The sequence below is a fragment of the Tupaia chinensis genome, unplaced genomic scaffold (genome assembly GCF_000334495.1).
Source record: "Tupaia chinensis unplaced genomic scaffold, TupChi_1.0 Scaffold000276_2, whole genome shotgun sequence".
Lineage (NCBI taxonomy): Eukaryota > Metazoa > Chordata > Mammalia > Scandentia > Tupaiidae > Tupaia > Tupaia belangeri.
In genome coordinates this window covers 1,118,282-1,141,271 of record NW_006159759.1, presented here as the reverse complement: position 1 = coordinate 1,141,271, position 22,990 = coordinate 1,118,282, and the positions used below count along the sequence as shown (strand labels likewise).

The 22,990-nt window shown below is 37.2% G+C and overlaps 1 protein-coding gene across 1 annotated transcript; it reads right to left on the bottom strand.

Annotated features, from left to right (window-relative positions):
• On the bottom strand, positions 1 to 21,057 carry ANGPTL5 (angiopoietin like 5). Its single transcript, XM_006150103.1, has 8 exons — positions 20,937 to 21,057; positions 18,226 to 18,367; positions 14,545 to 14,648; positions 13,571 to 13,664; positions 10,098 to 10,198; positions 8,333 to 8,453; positions 4,748 to 4,933; positions 1 to 320 (listed from the first exon to the last, which is right to left on the bottom strand). Exons 1-8 carry the CDS (start codon positions 21,015 to 21,017, stop codon positions 1 to 3), a joined length of 1,149 nt encoding a protein of 382 aa, XP_006150165.1. The 5' UTR covers positions 21,018 to 21,057.
• Between the last annotated feature and the right edge of the window lie 1,933 nt (positions 21,058 to 22,990).

The following is a 22,990-nucleotide window of genomic DNA, read 5'->3' as shown; positions in this document are numbered from 1 at the left end:
TTACTTAAAATATGGATTGTAAATTCTTCTAATTTTCATTGAAACGGATTTAATCTTGACAGGCGAGTTGCTTTTGGTCCATGTGCCCCACTGAATTCCGGTTGCAAGGAATTTTCCAGGGAAGTGATGAATGCCGTTTAGATTTGCTAGACCACACTGGTTGAACCACCAGCCAGTGTTGTTATTGAGGCGACTGCAGCTTTTCACGGACTGACCACTGAGCACACATACGGGGCGACACCCGTCATTATCAACATCTGCTGTGCTGAAAGGCATTGCGTTCTGATTATCTTCTTTTCTGAGACCCCGAAATGCATCACCTGGGTGAAATAGATTTCTTTTAGTGACTGAATTTAATGGCAATGTCCATTATTTTTAATTAACCATTATGAGCCTATTATGTAAAAGCATCTCACATAGAAATGTCCTTAATTTTTCTTTACCATTTATCACTGTTAAATTCAAAATGGAGATTTGGCTGTATAGACAGAAATCAGAAAATTTTGGAAAGAAACGAGAGTGTACAGACCTGTTACACTTAGACCAGTATGATGACTGAAAATTTAGAAAAAGAAAATAATGCACACATAGTAGGTTTTCATGCCACCACCATTTACATCACTTTAGAGAGAGAGGGATGGATGAAAGTGAAACTTCTCCTCTAAGAAACTTAGTTTTAAATAGCAAGAAGTTGTTTTATTTAAGGGCTATTGAGTTTTTGTAAAATACCCAATGCCTTCAAGAAAAGTTTAACTGCAGTCCTGAAGTATACTTTCTTTAAGCTTCTTCATATGACAAATGGACCAATTGGTTTGTTTGGTTTTTGTGGTTTTTTTCGGGGTTTTTATGTGGGATTTTTTTTTTTTTTTCGAGAGTGATTTTTGCTATAGGGCACATGCGCTTGCCAGAGAGACAGAGCGGGAAAGTAAGACAGAAAGCGAGAAATCACCCGCCCTACCACCACTGGGTGGGAGGCGGGTTGGCCACGCTATAATCCCTTCTCCTCCAGGATCTTGGGCACAAATGCACACACGCCCGACATAAGTTTGAAACCACCGAACAAGTGGTTTCATGTCCAAGACTCAAACCACAGTCAGTCATGTACAGTGAACATTATATTATGAAATCCCTGATAATCACAATATCCTTTCAAGGACTAAGTATCTAGACCAAGACAATTCAGTTAAATAAGTGGCAGAAACAGAAGGTTTATTTTGTTTTATAAAGCTACATGAAATTAAAAGGTTCTCAGTAAATCCACAATACCCACATTTCACCTATATGTAAACTATGGCTAACGTGTGTGAAACACTAATAAAAGAGAAGTCTGTAAAACTTGTGGCAGAATTAAGGTACAGAATTATTTCATTATGCTTCTGTTTAGCATTTCTTGAGATAAATCTTCAAGGAACCTGAAGAACTTGATTAGCAATGGTGGCCTATCCTCTACCCTAGCTTTGCTGATTATTAAAATCTCTGACTCTGTACTTCATAGGAAACAAAATACACACATTATAGGTATTTGCAGAAAGAGTACTATTTTTTCTTTGCCATAGGCTATATGCACTCTCCAGAGAGAGAGACAGAGAGGAAGAGGGAGAAACCACCCCCAGTGAGGTGTGGTCACACCACAATCACTTCTCTATTTCTCCATCCTGTTGGGATTTGGGACATACACATACACACACCTAGCATGTTTTTCAAGTTGTTAGGGCCAGTATTTGAAATGTACAATTGGTCATGTGGCTCCTTTAACCGCTAGACCACAGGGCCAGCCCCAGGAAGAGGATATCTTTAACAACCATACAGTATAACATCTTTCAAAAATTCATATGAGAGAAACCACACATATGGAACATTCCTAAATTATGTGATCCTCCCATGGATACTCTTGGCTGCATAAAGATCAGAAGATCATATAACATATGAGCTCCGAATGGAGTAGATTTTGTATATTTTATTATTATTTTTATACACTCGATTGCTATACATCGTTTCGTCTCACAAAGAGATCAATGGATTACATTTAACAATTCATTTTTTAAAATATAAGCATAGGTCTATTTCCTAAAAAATAGTCCATTAAAACTAACCTGTCAGGGCCAGCAGATTGTGGAGTGGTTGCTCCCACATGGCTGATGACGTTTCAAGTCCCAGACCAGGTAGCTTGAAAATCACACCAGGCACATGTGCATGCATGCCCAAGATCTTGGGAAGAGAATAGAGGAGAAAGGATTGTAGTATGGCCATCCCCTGGCCTTTCCCTCTCATTGTCTCTGTCTCTCTCTCTCCAGCAACTACACGTGCCCTAAAACAAAAACCTCTATTAAAAAAAATTTTTCATCTGTCTTGTTGGCTATGAGAGAGAAGTTAGAAAACATGACATTTTGTTTCTCTGAGAACCCAGAAAAATTTCTCTTGAGTGTTTTTTTTTCTTTTAAGGTTTTTGCCATAGGGCAAAACCTACTCATCAGAGAAAGTGAGTGATATAGAGGGAAAGTGAGAAATCACCTCGCAGGGTAGACAGCCATGCCGCAATCCCTTCTCCTTCATTCTCCTCTCAGGATTTTGGGCACTCATGAACATATGCTCAGAGTCATTTTCAAGCTACCAGACCCAGAACTCGAACGCCCAGAACTCGAACTGCGGTGGGCCACAGGGGGAGTTTAGCACCTTTACCACCAGACTACTGGCTGGCCCCTCTCTCAATGCGGTGGGCCACAGGGAGAGTTTAGCACCTTAACCACCAGACTACTGGCTGGCCCCTCTCTCAAGGTTTTTTTGTTTTGTTTTGTTTTGTTTGTTTTTTTGTTTTTTGTTTTTTGAGAGGTTTTTGCTATAGGGCACGTGCGCTCGCCAGACAGACAGAGAGAGACATAGAGACAGAAAGCGAGAAATCCCCCCCCAGGGGGGATGGCCATGCCGCAATCCCTTCTCCTCCATTCTCCTCTTGGGATCTTGGGCATGCATGCACACACGCCTGGCGTGAGTTTAAGCCACCACGTCCAGGACACGAACCGCGGTTGACTACGTGGGAGTCCAGCGACATAGCCATTATGCCAACTGCTGGCCCCTCTCAAGTTTTATAATCAGAAATGTTTGTGCTGCTCATGGAACAACTGTGTTCCTCAAATGTTTGAAATCATATTTCTATTTTTTATTCTGACCTCGAAGTCAAAGTTGTGGCCTACCACTACTGCACACCGATCACACTTAACTCCCTGGCCTTGCCTATACTTCAAGTCTTAGGTTCTCCTCACACCTTTTTCTTCCGTTATTTTCATTATAATGAAGTATGTATTCAACAGATGAAAGTCCATTATTGTCATTATAATGAAGTGTGTATTCAACAGATGAAAGTTATTTAACCTCATTGGAAACATATAGAATATGCTATGGAAAAATCCTTGGGTTCTTTATTGAAAATAAACTTTTGGCATTATAAATTTTATCTTCTAATTGGATCATAGTCATCTTTTAGAGAACTCCCACATAAATTTTCCCTAGCATAGTATGTTCTGTATTTAATTAGTTCTCTACAATTTTAGAGGTAAAACAGTGGACACTGTGTATTGCAGTCCTTTAAATTTTCCCTGTATATCCAGAGTTGAAGTTCAGACTTCTATCCAGTATCCTAAGCCTAACCCCCCTCAGACGTCATGAATTCCAACCATACCAGACAACTCTCCAGGCCCTGTAATTTTCCTCTCCCAGTGCCTTGACTCATGCTGCTGTTTGCCAACATTCATTTTCCAAAGGTCTCTTCATTATCCATTCCTCCAAAACCACATAGTGGTTCTCCACTCTAAGTATGCCAACAGAGCCATCTGGCCCAAACTTACTGAATCAGACTCTGCAAAAGTGTGTATTTTTAAAAAGCTTCCCAAGTTGAATCTAATATTAACCTCTGGTTGAAAACTACCCTTCCATGAAGATTTTCTGGATGTAATCAGTTGGAATCATCTTCACTTTCTCTTTGCTCCCTCCTCCCACTTCATTAGTCTTCTGCGTTTTCAGTGTTCTGTATCTTCCCCTGTGTATCGTAGACAGTTAAAGTGCTGGGAATATATATCACTAATTTTTATGTTTCTAACACTAAATACACATAATAAACAAGTACCATGAACAGCAACAGGGAAGGTGGGCTTGCTATTTCTTAACCTCAAATGCTTTTAAAATTTTAGCATCAAAACATAAATTTAACATCAAATATTTTGAAATTCTATCAAATTAAATTTACTTGAAAATGAATAGTTGTACTAAGATACTGTGAAAAGCACACCAAATAAGCTGTTCTGTCAACATGGATTCTTGCCCTAGCTCAAGGGTGATAATCTGGAAATCCTGTATAAGTCATTTTATCTTTTAGGCTTCTTCACCTGTAAAGTGAGAAGAATGATTATCTTTAACATTTTAGGATTCCTAAAGGTCAGCTTTTCTGAAATAAAAATGGGAATGACATTTTTCTAGCCTACTCCACAGTCTCTATATCCAAAGAATCGACTGAGATTATAGACAGCAAATTGTTTGAGAAGGTAAAAGCAATTCAAAATCACAAGATGGTACAGCAATAAAAAATGGAGTTTCCGAATTTAAAAAAATTGGCTGGGTTTCTCATTCCTAATCTATTCTGTAATCAGTCAATCAAGTGCCATGTATCAAAAGAGATACATTATTTTTATATTCACCTAATATTTAGTCAGTTATATGTAAATCTTCTGGATAATTTTAAGAATTAAAAACTTACCAGCATTACCTGAATACCGTCCTAAGTGCATTTTAAAAAATCTTGTTTCATCCTCTAGCCAAAAATTATCGTATGATGCATAAGCAAATGTGTCATCTTCAGATTTCAAAGTCACATACAACATAAAGCTTGTATTTTTCTGATTTACTATATAAAATATCTTTCTTAGTCCCAGCCAAAATTCTCCTGTTTAAAAAAATTTATTTTTGTTTTAATATATTTTAATCCAAGTTAGAATAATACTTTATTATTCAATGTTTGGTGTTATTTACTGTTTCAATAACTCTGTGACAGCTCATACAACTAATTAGAGGGACTAAGCAGCCTACCTCAAATTATAGGCATTCATTTCACATAACAAAAACATCTTCTCACTTCTATTTCACTAGACAGGAGAAAACCACACTCTGTTTCATTTGTATCTTTTCAGACTAAATTCAAAAGTTCATGTAAAGTCAAGATTTATCTTAAGGCATGGCAACAGAAAACCAGTTGAAATATTATGTCAGGTAACAAAATTATGTATACCAGTGAATGTAGGAGATTTAACCTCCAAATGTAGCTCCTAAGGAAGGTCTTCTAAAAATGCTCAGATAAAATTATTTTTTCTCTCTTGCAGAAAACTTTCTAAACAAGTAATTCTTAGTTATAACACAGCTGCTCAGTTACCTGTGACTAGAAGCAGTGGAGCAGCACTGGAGGATCCCAAGTGTAGGGTCAAAATTTCCATTCAGACTGCCTTCTTCTTGCATGCGTATTTCTATTTCCACCCCCTCCACCCGACCCTGTCCATGGCATAGCGTAAACATGTACACCCCCTGGGCTAAGATAAATCTATCTTCTTGAAACAGGAAATTACTGAAAGGAAGTAAGGGTCTAGTAAAAATGAACTTCAAAGAGGATAATGTGAGCAATCAAACTCTTCAGACTATAGCCAAGATATTAAGTCCTTCTCCAGCGCTTACAGGGACATTTTCAGCTACACATCCCCTTAGAACTGAAAAGTGTCCTGAAGCAAGTGGGCACAGCAAGATGGTTTCCTAGGGTGTCTGTTTAGTCTCACACTGTCTACAATGCTTCCATTCAACTGTGCCTGCCATCTTTCTCCTTTCCTTAACCAATACAAAGCAGTCCTAGTTTGCATGACGAATGAAAGATACCTACCTAAAGATCTTGTTAATCAAAACACGGATCAGCTCCCTATAGCAATTAGCATAAAGTGAGGAAGATGACAATTCAAAGCCTGTACATCGATCTGTGACTACTTAATTTAGAATGAAGCATTGAATGGAAAATTAGAGGTAATGCTGAGAAAATAAAGAATATTATTCTGTAGCATGATCATTGCCAAACTATAAGTCAAATGCCTTCTAGAATCATCAGCATACAGTAGGGTTTTGGGTTTAGTTTCATTTGATCTGGTTTGGTTTCTACCACAAGGCGCATGTGTTCCCTGGAGAGAGAAAGAGGGTAAAAGTGAGAAATCATCCCCAACAGGGAATGGCCACATTGCAATCCTTTATCCTCCTGGGATTCTGGGCATGCATGCACACACACCTGGCATGATTTTCAAGCCTCCAGGTCTAGAATAAGAACTGCAATTGGCCTTCTGAGAATCCAGCACCTTAGCCACTACGCCACCTGCTGGCCCCATGTAGTAGTGTTTTTAACTTTAGGACTAACAGCATCATTCACTTGGATGACATTATAACGAGAGGTTAAGGGCCCTGCAGGTGACTTGGTAGTTAAGGCACTGGACTCCCACATGGCTAACTTCAGTTCAAGCCCTGAACCTGCCGGCTTGCTTTCTCACTTTCCCTCTCTCTGTGCCCATGTCTGTCTCTGGTCAGATTAAATATGAATAATAATTTATAAAAATTTAAAAAATTCTAAAAAAAGGGAGGTTAGAGATTTAATTATAACAGCAAGTATTAAAATAGTATAAAAATTACCAAAATCACCTGTAGAAGTTCTAACTAATATAAAACTCTTCACGTTACAAAATACTGATGTTGCTGTTTACCAGCAAAAGTGAGAGCTGGTTCTGTGACACCACAGTAATGTATTGCACCAGAGGAGCTGGGTTCCACATGGTGACCACAGTTTAGCTAGCATATGTACAGGTGCCCAAGATCTGAAAGGCCAAAGAACCGGAAGAAGGAGATCATATGACCAGATCCTATGGACAGTACTTGCCTGGTATGCTCTTGCACTCTCTCTTTCTCTCTCTCTCCCTCTCCTTCTCCCACTCCCTGTCTCTTCCTCCCTCTCTCATGTGCACATGCACAAACTCTTAATGAATAAAGAAAAAAAAGTGATTCTCCATGTAACAACAGTATGACAAGACTTCATGTTACCTTGGGCTTATAATTTTCAATTTTCAAGCACAGTAATTGTTATTTTGAGTAGTGATCTTTATTATTTTTATAGAACCCTATACTCAGTTCAAATAATTTGAATTTGCATAGTCATACACCTTGATTCTCCATTTCATTTGCCTATGTAGACATATACCCACCAGAAGAATTTTAAAGTCTATGACAAGGCTGTCCATTCAGTTTTTTATTCTACAGAAAGTTAGTGAGAACCTGCTAGAACCCTGCTGAGTGTATACTAAATACTTAATAAATATCCAACTTAGAATTTCACTCAACATTTCTCTTTTTTTAGGTTTTTGGTATAGGGATGTGCACCCACCAGAGAGAGACAGATAGACAGACAGAGTTAAAGTAAAGTGAGAAATCACCCAGAGGAGGGATAGCCATGTCACAATCCCTTCTCCTTCATTCCCCTCTCAAGATTTTGGGCACTCATGCACACATCCCCAGCATGAGTTCCAAGTCATCAGGTCTAGAATTCAAACCCCACTTGACCATGGCAGGTGTGCAGTGCCCTAATCACCACGCCATGTGCTGGCCCCTCAACATTTATCTTAAAGGTTTCCAAATGTCAACTAAGGACCTATTTATTTCAAATAATATGATATATAAAAGAGGGTCGCAGTTCGCGTCCCAGACCCGGTGGCTTAAAACTCATGGCGGGCGCGTGTGCGTGCGTGCCCAAGATCCTGAGAAGAGAATGGAGGAGAAGGGATTGCGGCGTGACCATCCCCCCTGGGTGGTGATTTCTCTCGCTTTCTGTCTCTATGTCTCTCTCTGTCTGTCTGGCAAGCACACGCGCCCTATAGTGAAAACCTCTCCAAAAAAGAAAAAGAGGGTGACTGAAGTCATATTAATACTTCTATATTCACCAGGATTTTTAAGATCTGAACAATAGAGAGACACTATATAGGCATAATACCAAAAAGAAGAATAAAAAGAGACCCAGCCTCAGAGATGCACAAATAGCACAACCACTTGGAAGGCTGGAAATGGAACTGGAGGCCCCAGTTTGGTTCCCAGGGCAACCTGTGCATGCTGGGTGTGGCTGCATGCACCTGCAAATCCTAGCTGATTGGGAGGCTGGGGCAGGAGGATCACAACACAGGGAGCTCCTTTTAAAAAATACCTCTCTCTGTTTTCACCTTTTCTCCTCTCTCTCTCTCTCATAAACAGGAAAAAAGAACAGAAATACGTCGAATTTTACCTAAAAGGTCCCCGAATCCATCCAGATAATCACACCACAATTTTTGGAAATCAATTATTCCATCAGTCCTTCTCTGTATCACAGTCCACCCACCTCCTCTGTAATCCATGTCACACATGACCTAAAACAGACCCAAGAGGAGACCCAAATAACACATTATTACTTTCATTATTTGATATTATAAACTCACACTTCCTCCTTAAGCCTAGAGAAAGAAAAGCTACTCCCACTGAAAGTTTTCAGTGCAATTGTATGCCATTAATGTGCTCAGAAATTTTTAGTATCTACAAAGAATACCATTCATTATAAAAACAAACTCACAGTTAACTAAATTACAGTCTTTGTATCAATTATTTTAAAAAATACTTAAGTGTTTGTAGCATTGAAAGGTTATTTTCTTATTTTTCAATTCTATAAATATTTTCTATCCTAGTTATAAGAGTACTGACCTGATGTGGCAGAGTGATACACTTCTTTACAAATAAACCTTTTCTTTTAATTAAAAGGCTGCATTTGGGTTTTTTGTTTTGGTTTGGTTTGGTTTGGTTTGGTTTTAGTTTTTAAATATATTCATATTCCTGCCTTTTACTGCTCTTTCTTCCCCCATGCCTAGGTTTGTGTACAGCCTGGCATTTTCACACAGAAAGGCATGATCTGTGCTCACTCAGCAAGTGCTCATAGGTGCATCGGTTGAAGCTGTGTAAAATGCCCCTCAGAGGACACCTGTAGGGGACCCATAAACGTGACAAGGGGAAGAAATCATAACAATTGTTTCTATCAAAGACTTCCCACATAAAGACAGAAAAAGGCAGTGTGGAGGAAGCTAAGAACCAAGACTTTCCCACAAAGAGGTAATTATGCATCCTACTCTTCTCAGAATTAGAAGCCTTCTTGTCCACATCTGTTCAGAACCAGTTTTTAAACTGTAGGTGAAGTAATTGAGATAATTTAAAAATTATTTCTCACCTAATTCTCAATTTTTTGACATCTTGTCAATAATTTTTTTAATGATAATAATAATGGTACTAAGTCTAAAAAGAGATACTGGTAGTATCTATTAGGAAAAAAAAAGTTATTTTATTATGTAATGAAGACTACCAATCAGGTATAATATAAGTTGTATCATAAACTTACTTACACACAAGAAAGAGTATCCAGAAATAATACATCCTCCCGACACACACACCATCCACATGTGTAATTTCTAGTAGAAATTTCTGCTACATATCCTGGCATAGAACTTTAAAGATCAACACAAGAGTAATTTATTTTATTTAAGAATGAATCAGCTTCTCAATCTGCCTTGCATCCCAGTGAAAGGGGGTTTTTTAACTATTTTTTTATATAATCACATAAAATAATTTATCATCAAAAGAAAACGTAATCACATATATAGGAAGGGAAATCAAAAGTATTCTTAGCAAATTCCAAGGTAAAGCACGCCATTGTTTTCTAATATCCATAGACTAGTTAAAGCAAGGATTTATATGACACAATTTTGCCTCATGAAGGATAATATAAAATCTTATAGCAAATGGATTTAAAGAATATAACCATGGAAACACGAATAGAAAAATAAAACACAGACCTAGTTCTTTTACTGCTTCATGGTTTAGACAGAATTCTAAAACCCAAAATTTTGAAACAGACTTTTATTAATGTATTTTAAACTTTTTAAAATAAAAATAAAATATTAATACTTTAAGATTCTAATGGTAATTAAATTGGTTGGATGTTTATCTTAAATAATCAGGAAAAACTTTACCTCAAATGGGTAACTAGCCCCTTCTGGATGGATTATATATAAACCACTTGGTGTTTTGGTGACAGAGCCGATAGTATCTTTAATATCAGTACAATCTAAACCTAGAAAAGTAAAATTTATTCAATTATTTAGGGTATTTTCAAGTATACATTCATGACACTCATTTTACCATAGAGAATTGGTGCTACCTGAAATTATGATCATAACTTCCATTAATGATATGATTTTAACATCTTAGAAATGAAAAATTATCAGGTGGCATAATGGTTACATTATTGGACTCCCACATAGTCAACCAGGGTTTTAGTCCTGGACCCAATGGCTTAAACATCATGCTGGGTGCATGTGCATGTGTGCCCAAAATCTCAAGAGGAGCATGGAGGGAATTGTGGTGTAGCCATCCCCCCCGAGGGCAATTTCTCATTTTCTGCCTCGGTCTCTCCAGTGAGCTCATGAAACCTATAGCAAAATCTCTCTCCAAAAGAAACAAAGAAATGAAAAATAATTACAATTTTAGAAATAAGGAGAATTATGTGCAAGAACTGGAATTAAAGAATTTATGCTGCAATAAATCTTCACTAATATTACTATTAGTAATACTTTTAGTGATTACTGTTCTATACTATTAAAATTTTTATTTAGGGGGCCAGAAGGGGGCATGGTAGCATGGTGGCATGGACTCCCACATGGCCAACCAGAGTTTGAGTCCCAGACCTGGTGGCTTGCTTTCTCATTTTGCCTCTCTCTGTCTCTCTATCTCTCTCAGGTGGCCATGCATGCCCTGTAGCAAATTAAGTAATAATAATATTTTTTTTAAAGTTTCACTTGGGATAAATGTTTATTTCATGAATTTTAAATTATGCATTCCTTTCTTATAAATAATGGCCTTGAAAAATATTAGAAAGCATAATGTATAAAATCAATCTATATGAATGAGGAGGTGAAAACCCAAAGGAATAAGTAAAGTAACTACCAAGAACACATCTTTGACTACTCTGTTCCACATTTCAGAGATTCTGATGTGTTGGGGATGCTATTAGCAATAGCCAAAAGGGCAGAGAGGGAATTCACTTTCTTGACCAAGAACAAATTGTGCTTAAGGCTAGACCCTGCCCTATTTACAATAGTTAGAATGGTAGTACCTCATATTCACTCTCCAAAGCATTCATCTTCCAGGGACTGTCAACATAATCATGTGGATATGGATATTACATTCTCATAAAGATATTCTACTCTGTAGCACCTTTCATACATGTAATAAAATAAAATCTACCCATACAGTGTCAGTTACCTAGATGCCTGGCTTAGAGTCCTAGTTATACTCCTTACTGGTAAAGAATCGTTGGCAAAGTTGTTTGAACTACTCAAAGCCTTGTTTTCTTCATGTAATAGCAGAACAAAAATAATGCTATCTACTTCATAGTGTCATTCTGACAATTTGTATAGTAGGGTATTATGTAAAGCCCTAATTATAGTGTCTAGCACACAGCAACACACAGAAAATGTCCTCTACAAAAAGTTACCTGTAAAAAATTGTTTACTTTCTCATTCATTCTTAGGAGACATGGATTTGTTACCTATGTTCTAAATCATTAAGAGTCTTTTTTTTTTTTTGAGAGGTTTTTGCTATAGGGCATGTGCCCTCACCAGAAAGATAAAGAGAGATAGAGAGACAGAAAGTGAGAAATCACCCCTGAGGAGGGATGGCCACCCCGCAATCCCTTCTACTCCATTCTCCTCTCAGGATCCTGGGCACGCTTCCACATGCGCCCAGCGTGAATTTAAGCTACCAGGTCTGGGACTCAAACCACAGTTGACTACTTGGGAGTCCAGCAATGTAGCCATTACGCCATCTGCTGGTCCCTAAGAGTCACTTTTATAATAACTTTATGCTTAAAGATATGATGGAAGTTCACTGTGAAGGACTGACATTGGTTGCAGTATCTATTTTATTGCATGAATCCAAACAAATGTAAACAGGTTATTTAGATTTTTCTGGGCAGCATATTCCTCATCGGATGATGATCATCATAGCAAACCCTCATATCGCTCTTTCTATCCACTAGGCAATATTTTAAAGGTTTTTGTGTAGCTATTCATTTAATTCTCACAACTATATGAAGCAGGTACTGTCAGTTTACTAATGAAGAAGCTGGTATCAAGAAACAACTCCCAGAGATTTTTAGCCAAGCATTCTGACATTAGAATCCATGCTCTTAACTATCATATTACACTACCTGTGTCTCAGGAAATTCAGAGCAAATAAAAGAGACATAATAAAATAATACAAAAATAATATGTGAAAGTACCTGCCTTCCTAACTGGCCCATAGAAGATTCTTAGACACTATTCTCTTCCTTTTCTAATAAAAAAAAAAAAATCACATCCTAGGCCCTCAATAGTATTTATTTGCTTGGACCTTTTTGTATGAATTTTTTTTTTTTTTTGAGAGAGAGAAATTTTACTATAGGGCAAGAGCGTTTGCTGGAGAGACAGAGACAGAAAGCAAGAAATCACCCCTAGGAGGGATGACCACACCACTATCTCATCTCCTCCAATCACCTCTCGGGATTCTGGGCATGCACACACATGTGCCCTGCATGAGTTTTAAATGGCAGGTCCCAGGCTCAAGCCACAATCAACTACGTGGGAGTCCAGTAATGTAACCATTCTGCCATCTGCTGGTCCCTAAATTCTTTTTTATTAAGGTTTAAAGAGCATTTTTCTTAGAAGTCCAAGCCTCTGAGGCCAGCGGGTGACATGATAGTTAATGTGCTGGATTCCCACATGGCCACCACGGTTTGTATCCCAGACACAGCAGCTTGAAAATCCCTCTGGGCAGGCATGCATGTGTGCCCAAAATCCCAAGAGGAGAATGAGGGAGAAGAGACCGCAGCATGGCTATCCCCCCGAGGGTGATTGCTCAGTTTCCCTCTCTCCATCTCTCTTCAGCAAGCACATGCACCCTATGGCAAAAACAAAACAAAGTCCAAGCCTCTAGAAATCAATATGCTGTGTTTAGTAGAAAAAGTGCTAACTTTCCATGTATTTTTGTATTAGATTTCATCTTTTCAAATTTTATATCCCAATCTGAAACATTTCAAGCATGTTAAAAGCATTTTTATAAGTGGGAGGAATGCTAAAATTTTCTTTTCTTTTATCTGAACATTGATTATTATTAAAATGTAAAAGGGGAGACCAAAATAAAGTTACATAAAACTATGCTATTTTCAACAGATTCAGGATATTTTTTTTAGTCATGGTTTTGAACTGGTTGGAAAAGTTTCCCAACTTAGAAAGGTACACATTGTCTTTGGAGTTATTTGCTTAGTGGTAGGTATTAGTCCTCAAGTCCTTTAGAGAATGGCAAGCTGCATTTTTTAAAACAAAACTTCAAAATACGCCAATCTGTCCAGGAAAATTGTAAGCAATGAAAGACAAATATGAAAAGACTGAAATATCAAAGGTCTTACCATGTGACTGAACTGGTCTGTGAGGAAAAGGATCCAGCTGTTTTCTAAAAACTTCTGTAGTCAAAAGGAGAACTCGATTCATGAGCTCATTAACCTAAAAGCATACATATACACACAGATATATTGGAGCAAATTAATATTTGAACAAACTTCCTTTAGCTAAACCATATAACTGCTCTCTCTAAGCTTCTTACAAACCCAGTTCTGAAATGTATAATAATGCCCATTTTTCTAGATTGAATCTTTACTGTTTTGTTAAAGTCATGAAGACATAGTTAAATAGCAGTCATTATATTGAATAGTGTCTGCCTCCCTAACATTGCTCTTATCTGCTCCTGTTTCTGCATTTGACTGCCGTTGCAGAGCTGTTCTTCATACCTTGCCGAAACTGTTGCTATAGTTTCTTTTCACCTCTCTTTGCTCTTCCTCAAGTCATCCTCCACACCAGCTGTCAATCAGATCATGTCATTCCTTTGCTCAAACACATCAGTGGCTCCTTTGTGTAGCATAACTTAGTTCCTGGCCGTTCCTGTGGTCAGTTTTCCTGATACTCTCTCACCTTCACCTGCTACCAGACCTCTGCACAAACTCGAAGAAGCTCCTCCAAAATGGAGTGCCCTCCCCTCCTTAACCAATCTTTATGACTTTTAGAGCATTTATTCATCTTCGTGACTCAGCTCACAGGCTCTCTCCTCTTGGAAGCTTTCTTGTATCTGAGGGTTCTTTTGTGTCATTGTAACTGCGTTCACAATTTTTCAGTATACTTTTCTGCTCCACTAAGTCATACCTCTGAATGAAGGTCCTTTGTTTCTATTGCTTTCTGTTTGCCACAGACTTACTGTGGTGCCTCTAATATAGGCACTAAGTAGATGTTTGAACGTGAATGCATTAAATAATGAAATTTTTATACCCCCCATGCTAACTGTATATCAATGTGCATACATAGTAACAACACAATATTGAAAAATCCATACCTGATTAGATAAATAATCCAAGGAAGTTTGTTGCTCATCCATCATATTTCTTAGGAGTTTTTTGGTACTTCGTGTGTAGGAAACAATAGAATTTTGCAGATTTCCTTAACCATAATAAAAAGTGGCTGTTAAATAGTATGTTGTTTTGGAAGACAATTACAGTGAAAAATAATAAATTTCACATGATTTGGGGTAAATATATAAACTATAGTTTACTTATAGTTTATAAGTAAACTATACTCAGAACTGTATAGTTTACTTACAAATTTTGTTTAACTCAGAATTAATCAAGAATACAATTGTTTCAATATATTTCTTTTTCTTAAGAATTATTCATTTATTTAATTCCGTTTGTTATTATTTTTTAATTTGACTAGAGAAAGAGGGAAAATAAGAAAGCAAGCCTCCAGGTCTGGGACTTGAACTGCTATCAGCCTTGTGGGACTCCACCTTTAACCAATATGTCACCTGCCAACCCCTGTTTCAACACATCTTAATGAAACTATACTTCCTGGTAATACAGATTAATTAAAACAAAACTATGCTTGTTAATAATATAGCATAACCAAAATCTAATTATGCAACATCTGACTATCAATTCTTACTTTGTAAGATGAGACATATAAAGGCAAGAACTCACCAATTCTTCTGTATAAGGCAAAGGGTAGCAATTTCATACCAGACGAGTTTTAAAAATAAACTTTGCTGGACCAGTAGATGACATAATGGTTATGTCATTGGATTCTCACATGGCCAATCATGGTTTGAATCCCAGACCCAGAAGCTTGAGACTCACACCAGGCACCTGAGAGGAGAATGAAGAAGGGATAGCAGTGTGACCATTCCCCCTGGAGGGATGATTTCTGGTTTTCTCTCTGTCTCCGTCTCTCCAGTGACTACACATGACCTATAGGACAAATCCCTCCCTAAAAAAAAATGAATAAATAAATAATTAAACAAATTTGGGAGCCAGCAGGTGACACCAAGGTCAAGGAGGCTGGATCTCACATGACTGACTCTGCAGTTAGAATCTCAGACCAGTGGATTGAAAATGACGCTGGTCACATGTACATGTGTGCCCCAAATCCCAAGGGAAGAATGGAGAAGAAGGGATTGCCATATGGCCATCCCCTCTGGGGGGTAATTTCTCACTTTCCCTCAATTAGTACCATATTTTATATAATTAAATTGCTAATACACACATAATTAGACACAAAATATATCTTAGCCAAAAGTTTTAACTACTTGATTTCTGTCTTAACTTTTACTCTTCTATTTTTTTTTTTTTTCTGGTTTTTTTCTTTACTTTTTCTCTTTTTTTTTTTTTTTTTTGAGAGGTATTTTTTGCTATAGGGCGCGTATGTTCGCCAGAAAGACAGAAAGCGAGAAATCACCCCCTAGGGGGGATGGCCACACCACAATCCCTTCTCCTCCATTCTCCTCTCTGGACCCAGCGTGAGTTTAAGCCACCAGGTCCGGGACTTGAACCACAGTCGACTACATGGGAGTCCAGAAATATAGCCATTATACCAACTGCTGGTCCCCTATTCATTTTTCTTTTTGAAAATATTTGGGCTACCTCTGTAGCCTGGTGGATAAGGGTGCTGAATCCCACATGGCCAACCATGGTTCGAGATCTGGCCTGGCAACTTAAGAACATGCTGGGCACTCGTGCATGCAGGCCTAAAATTCCAACAAGATAGAGAAATGGAGAGGGAATGCAGCTTGACAATACCCCTATTGGGATGTACTTTCTCCTGCACTCTCTCTCTCTCTCTGGTGAGTGCATGTGCTTGCTGACAAATAAATAAATATATAATAAAAAGCATTTTTATTTTAAAACAGTATTTCTTAAAGAAAAGTTGTAAGAAGAGTACAAAGAAATTTTTTTCTAAGACATTTGAGACCCTGTTGCCATGAAGCCCCATCATCCCTGCTATTTCAGTGTGTATTTTTTACACCATAGACAGTTTCAATAACACTGCCATCGAAATCAGGGTAGAAACACTGACTACCTAATTCTCAGACCCTTTACAAGTTTCATCTATGATACCAATGATGTCCTCTTTAACAAAAGGACCTGCACATTATTGGATACATTAATCTTTTAAAAGTTCTTTTATTTTTAGATTTCTATCACTCTAGAAATAGAATCATATTAATAATCCTTAATACCTTTGATTCTACCTCACCCAGGTTCATCTCTCTTTTATTTTCAGTTTCTTTTTTTAAAAAGAATTAATTTATTTAATTCCATTCGTTGTTATTATTTGTTTAATTTGACCAGAGAGAGAGAGAAAGAGAAAAAGAGAAAGCAAGCTGCCAGGTCCAGGACTCAAACCACAGTTGCCCATGTGGGAGTCCAGCATGTTTAACCACCACACCACCTGCAGGCCCCTATTTGCAGTTTCTTCCTATTTTTTCTTTTTTTCTGGATTTAGACATCTCTCTTTTTTTGCTCTTCCTTTTTTTTGAGAGGTTTTTGCTATAGGGCACATGCGCTCACCAGAAACACAGAGAGAGACAGAGAGACAGAAAGTGAGAAATCACCCCCGAGGGGGGATGGCCATGCCGCAATCTCTTCTCCTCCATTCTCCTCCTGGCATCTTGGGCATGCACGCACACACGCCCAGCGTGAGTTTAAGCCACCGGGTCTGGGACTCAAACCACAGTCGACATCATGGGCGTCCATTGACATAGCCATTACACTAACTGCTGGTCCCTAGACATCTCTCTTAAGGGGCCTAAAGCTATACTCATTAGTTTGAGAAACATGTATTTTTCATAGAATTTGCTACATGAAAATGAATGTTTTATCACCCCTGAGAATTAGAGTCCTATAAGAATTGGATCAGATTATCAACTCTGCCCCTTCTGAGCCCTCTTCATCATCCTGCTTCCTACATACATACAATAGACTACAAAAATTACTGCACTATTTCTAGTTTTTTTGTTTAAGTTTTCTTTCATTGAAATTAAACTGGACACTGGATGGTGGTACAGGAACAATGCAGTGTTCCATGAGGCTCACCCCTGTGAGAAACTCAAGGTCAGTGTCTGGAGACCTCCCTGGACATGCTGGGCAAGTATGTGCCAGTGATCCAGGGCTGGCTGAAGAAGGGGCTGAGCCGTGGCATGAGGTGCTGTTGAGGATGCCTCTCTCTCTCTCTTTCTCTCTGTCTGTCTCTTGCTCATAGAGAAAAGAGAGAGAAAGGAAAGGAGGAGGGGGGGAGGAATTGAAACTAGAATTTTTTATTTCTTATGTTTTGCTACATTAATCAGCTATAAAATTTGTATTGTACCTACTATGTTATTGCAGTATTTAATACTAAAAATCAGTTTTAGACCCTCCTTCCCAAAAAAACCACTAAGGTGAAACTTCCTAGCGGTCAGATGAAAGTAAGCCTCAGGTGAACTGATGTAATCTACTCTCGGTGCCCTCTGGTGTACCACTTCCCTCTGTGATCAGATGATGCCACAGGGGTATATGGAAGAAAAGTCCATTCATTTACCAAATATTGACTAAGTACCTGCTATGTGCCAAACACAAAAACCTTTCACCTAGGACGATCAAGATGTATATAAAATAACCTAAATCAAAGCTAAGGTATCTTTTTCCATGTCTTACCTAGAAATAATAAATTATACACCTTTATCATTGTGGTTATTTTAAATACTTACTACACATGAAATGTTTTTCTTCTCGTGTAATTTTAGTTTTAATGTCAAATGATTCTTCACAGTCTTCCTTATAAATAGTATCGTTATTTTTACTTTCATCTTTTGCATTAGATATATCTTCTGCAGTGTTAACTGATGAATCCTTTACATTAAAAAATAGAAATAAAATATGTCATATGACCTAATCATAATAAATAAGAAGTCTACAAGGGAAGGTTCCATTCAATGAGGATAATTATTGAACAAAAGACATACGAATGAGGATGATCACTGAAAACCATAATAAATGATTAGTTCAAACTTCTATAAGTAAACTAAATTTTATTCAAAATTTTGATATAAATAATAATCAGATCTTAATACTTTTATTCTGACATTTTGTTCTCAAATTTCAAAAGAATGTATGTAGGGTCTATGCCATTACTATGATTTTGATAGAAATAATAATCAGATCTTAATTCAATACTTTTATTCTGACATTTTGTTCTCAAATTTCAAAAGAATGTATGTAGGGTCTATGCCATTACTATGGCCTTACCCTTTAACTTTGGTAAATTTCTGTGCGTAATATAGGGCTGAGCCCTTCCGCTTCCAAAAATCCTGCCATTTGAACTTCCTTGAAAGAGAGCTAAGAAGTTTCCCACCGATATCTACAGTTCTAGCCAAATGAACTTTCCACCACCGATTACTCAAAATCATAGAAAAATATGTAGGAGGCCTATTGCTTGTGTATAATCTAAAGTATCTACACCTTTGAAGTATGTAGTAAAATATGTAGTATGTAAAGTATGTAGTATGCATAGGTTTGAAATGCATCAGGGGTACCAGAAAAAGGTATGGAATTTTGCTTTGCAAACTCCAACAACAGATACCATTTAAAAGGTGAAGTTTAGCTGTCATTCCAAAGGCATTTTTACTTGTTGGTACGCTATTAGTTTCTTCACCCTAACATTCTTTGGCTGCAATTATTCAAGGGTACTTTGAAAAAAATTGTAGAAGAAAATGGGATTAAATTACAAGTTTATTTGGTGCAAAAAATTTTTTGAAATTCATGCATAGTTTTTTCTTAATACACATATTCTGTGAACCTTTTGAATCTCCCTCATATAGATTTAATAACTGTTGTTAAAAGAAAATTGTAACAACAAGCTCTGTCCTGCTTTATGTGTATATTCAAAGTTATGAAGCTAATCATATTATAAAGATATCTGCCCTAAAAAATGCTTACATTTTGTTAGATAGATCTATTTTAAACTTTTTGCTCTTTACTGCTACATCTATACTAACTGACATACTAGATGTTTTCAAAAACCTAGATTATAGTTATATTTTTTCAGACTTAAATAAGGGTATTAAATTTTTAACATTTAGATAGTAATGTCTTTGTCTTTTTTTTTTTCTGAGAGAGATTTTTTTTGCTATAGGGAGTGCGCGCTTGCCAGACAGACAGAGAGAGACATAGAGACAGAAAGCGAGAAATCACCCCCCAGGGAGGATGGTCACGCAGCAATCCTTTCTCCTCCATTCTCCTCTCGGGATCTTGGGCACGCACTCACACATGCCCGGCGTGAGTTCTAAGCCACCCGGTCCGGGAGGCAACTACGTGGGAATCCAGCGACATAGCCATTACGCTAACTGCTGGTTCCCGTAATGTCTTTGTCTTGACTCATATGCATGGTAATTGTGCTGGAAAAAAGAAATGTAGTACACTGTAAAGATATATGTGATTGGGGCCAGCAGGTGGCATGGTGGTTAAGGGAGCTGGACTCCCACATGGCCAACCAAGATTCAAGTCCCAGACCTGGCAGTTTGCTTTCACACTTTGTCGCTCTCTTGCTCTCTCTCTCTGTCCATTTCTGGTCAAATAAATAAATTAATTTAATTAAATATTTATTAAAAATACATGTGATTAAAAGTGATATTAAAATTATAATAATAAAATAAATTTTAATTTTTTTAACATTTAGAGAATTAAATCATAAATATTTCTATAGATTTCCTTAAATATATTTTTGCTTCAACCATTGAATTCGGAAACTTGGTTTTACTGCAATGGTAAATACATTTTATGACATTTTAAAAAATAAAAATCAGCATTTAAATATGTAGAAATTCAAATCACCAGCTACTCTTAGTATTGCATATACCATATTAAATTATCACTCTGACATTATTTTTGGATAAGTGTTTCTAATTTCCTAGGTAACCTGTTCATAGTGCTATATTTGAAATATCAAATATTATAGAATAGGGGTTTTTTTATTAAAAAGTAATGACATACAATGAGAATGATCATTGAAAAAATAATGAATGATTAGTTCAAACTTCTATAAGCAAAAAAATTTTTATTTAAAAATTTGAATATAAACAATAAGCAAAGCTAATTATTTAATTATTTATTACCCATCAGATATTTCATTATGGAAGTTAATTGGAAAGTGGCTGGTTAGTTTTTAATCTAAGCCGAAAATTTTTTAAAAATTTTTTCACAAGATATTTGTTGGCTCAACCCTCAGTTTAGTTTCCCACTTTTAGGAAATAGAAACATTTAAGCAGCTTCTCAGCATTTCTAACACAACATTTGAATTGTTCCATAAATCTGATTTGGTAGTATAATTAATCTTTTCAAACTTCTCATATATGTCTTCAAAGTTAATCATGCTTTCCTAGCTAAAATAATATTGCTAAAGGTCTTACCGTAGATGTTGTACACAGTTACCTTGTTCCGCTTCTTCACAAATAAAAACACATACACTTAAAAACAAGAGTGAGGCTTGCAACAGATACATCATATTTTTCTTGGATAAATGAAAACACCTCTTCAAATATCAGTCAGCTCTCTGTGAAAATAACTACAGTGCAGAGTATTCAGTTAAAACCTTCTGGAAGGTGTACAACAAAAATAGAAGCCAATACTAGTTTCCATGCCCTCATTTAAAGCAACACCCTTATATGAAAAACAAGGTAGCCTTTAGAGATTCCTGCATTTCAAATTACATGAATTCTTTTTTGTTGCTTTATGCCTGCTTTGTAAATTCATGCTTTCACAATATAGGCAATCAATAGATAATAAGTAAATAGATAATATAACTAAAGCATAGCTTATAAATTCATCTAGTTTTTATGAGTCAGATTCTTTATTTGCCTTTGGAAAAAATGCCTTTGATAAGCTGTGCCCGAATAGTTGTGAAAACAGTTCGCACAAAAATAGTAAGAAAGTAGAAATGACTGATGAAGTCAGAAGAATATTATATTGGAACTGTTAGTACAAAATGCTAAGCAGACATTTGATTGGTGTGGACATCCAGAACAGATCATTCAGACTTCGATATGCTTTTAACTGACTTTAGCTGTCAGGAATGATTGTATTAACCACATAAATTCCAAAGTTCTTGGATTCTGATTGATTTGTATGTTTACAACCACATTGTTAAAACTAAAACTTTTGATCGAGTAGAACTATTGTTATTGAGATTATTCTCTGAAGGTAAATGCATCCATGTCTGAGACAAGCTTTCAAATTGACCCTTACCATAGTTCTCTCCCTTCATTCTACAGATATATGTAAGTCTTCATTATCCTAAAATTAATAGGCAAAGCAAAACACTTGGACCTTGCTTCTGGTTCAGGTATATTATTTTCTCCATCTGCCTTCCTAGCCTGAGAATTGCAGGGCAAGGACCGCACCGGTTTTTTGTGGTATGAGCATAGTAGCGACTGATAGATATTAAACACTCAAATATTTGCTTAATGAAGATTTTTTTCTTTTTCTTTTTTTTTTTTTTTGCTACAGGGCACATGTGCTCACCAGAGAGACAGAGAGTGATAGAGAGACAGAAAGTAAGAAATCACACACACACACCCCCCCCCCGGGGGATGGCCACGTTGCAATCCCTTCTCCATTCTCCTCTTGGGATCCTGGAGATGCACATACATGCGCCCAGCGTGAGTTTAAGCCATCAGGTCCGGGACTCGAATCACAGTCAACTACATGGGAGTCCAGTGACATAGCCATTACACTAACTGCTGGTCCCAATGAAGAAATATTTTAAACATCTGTTTTCTGACTTTACTTCCTCACCACCTACTACTTAAATGCAAACCTTTTACTTATTCACACCACTGTCTCAGTTTCTCTAGGGAGGCCATACGAAATAGTTGAGAGTGCTGGCTCTGAAATCAGACTGCCTGATTTGAGCTTTGACATCTCCACCTCCTTACTCTAACCTTGGGCAAAGCTACCTGATATTGCTATCGTTCAACTATCTTCTTGCCAGAATGGAGATTATTGTATGGTTTAAAGGAATTAATATATGTATGGTCTTCAAAAAGTTCATGGAAAAAACTATGCTGACACAATTTTTTTGTATCTAAATAAACTTATGCTTTAATTTTCTTTTTTTCCATGAACTTTCTGAAGTACTCTCGTATGCAAGCCCTTAGCACAATGTGTAGGAAACAGCAAGCATCAAAATGTTAGGCAGTGGGCAAATGGTGTAATGGTTACATTGCTAGACTACCACGTAGTTGACTGCAGTTCAAGTCCTGGACCTGGTGGCTTTAAACTCATGCCAGGTGTGTGTGTGTGTGTGTGTGTGTGTGCCCAAGACACTGAGAGAATGGAGGAGAAGGGATTGTGACATGACAATCCCCCCCACCCCGGGAGGGGTTGATTTTTCACTTTCTCTCTCTTTGTCTGTCTTTCTCTCTCCGGCGAGTGCACATGCCCTGTAACAGAAATCTCTCTCTCTAAGAGAAAAACAAA

Bases quoted from the DNA above. Each gene is read 5' to 3' on its own strand.
- ANGPTL5 (XM_006150103.1), bottom strand. From the start codon at position 21,017: ATGATGTATCTGTTGCAAGCCTCACTCTTGTTTTTAAGTGTATGTGTT. The intron at 18,368-20,936 runs GTACAACATCTA...TTTAATGTAAAG, and splicing joins AAGCGGAACAAGGTAACTGT to GATTCATCAGTTAACACTGC. The intron at 10,199-13,570 runs GTAAGACCTTTG...TTACTTTTCTAG, and splicing joins CAGACCAGTTCAGTCACATG to GTTTAGATTGTACTGATATT.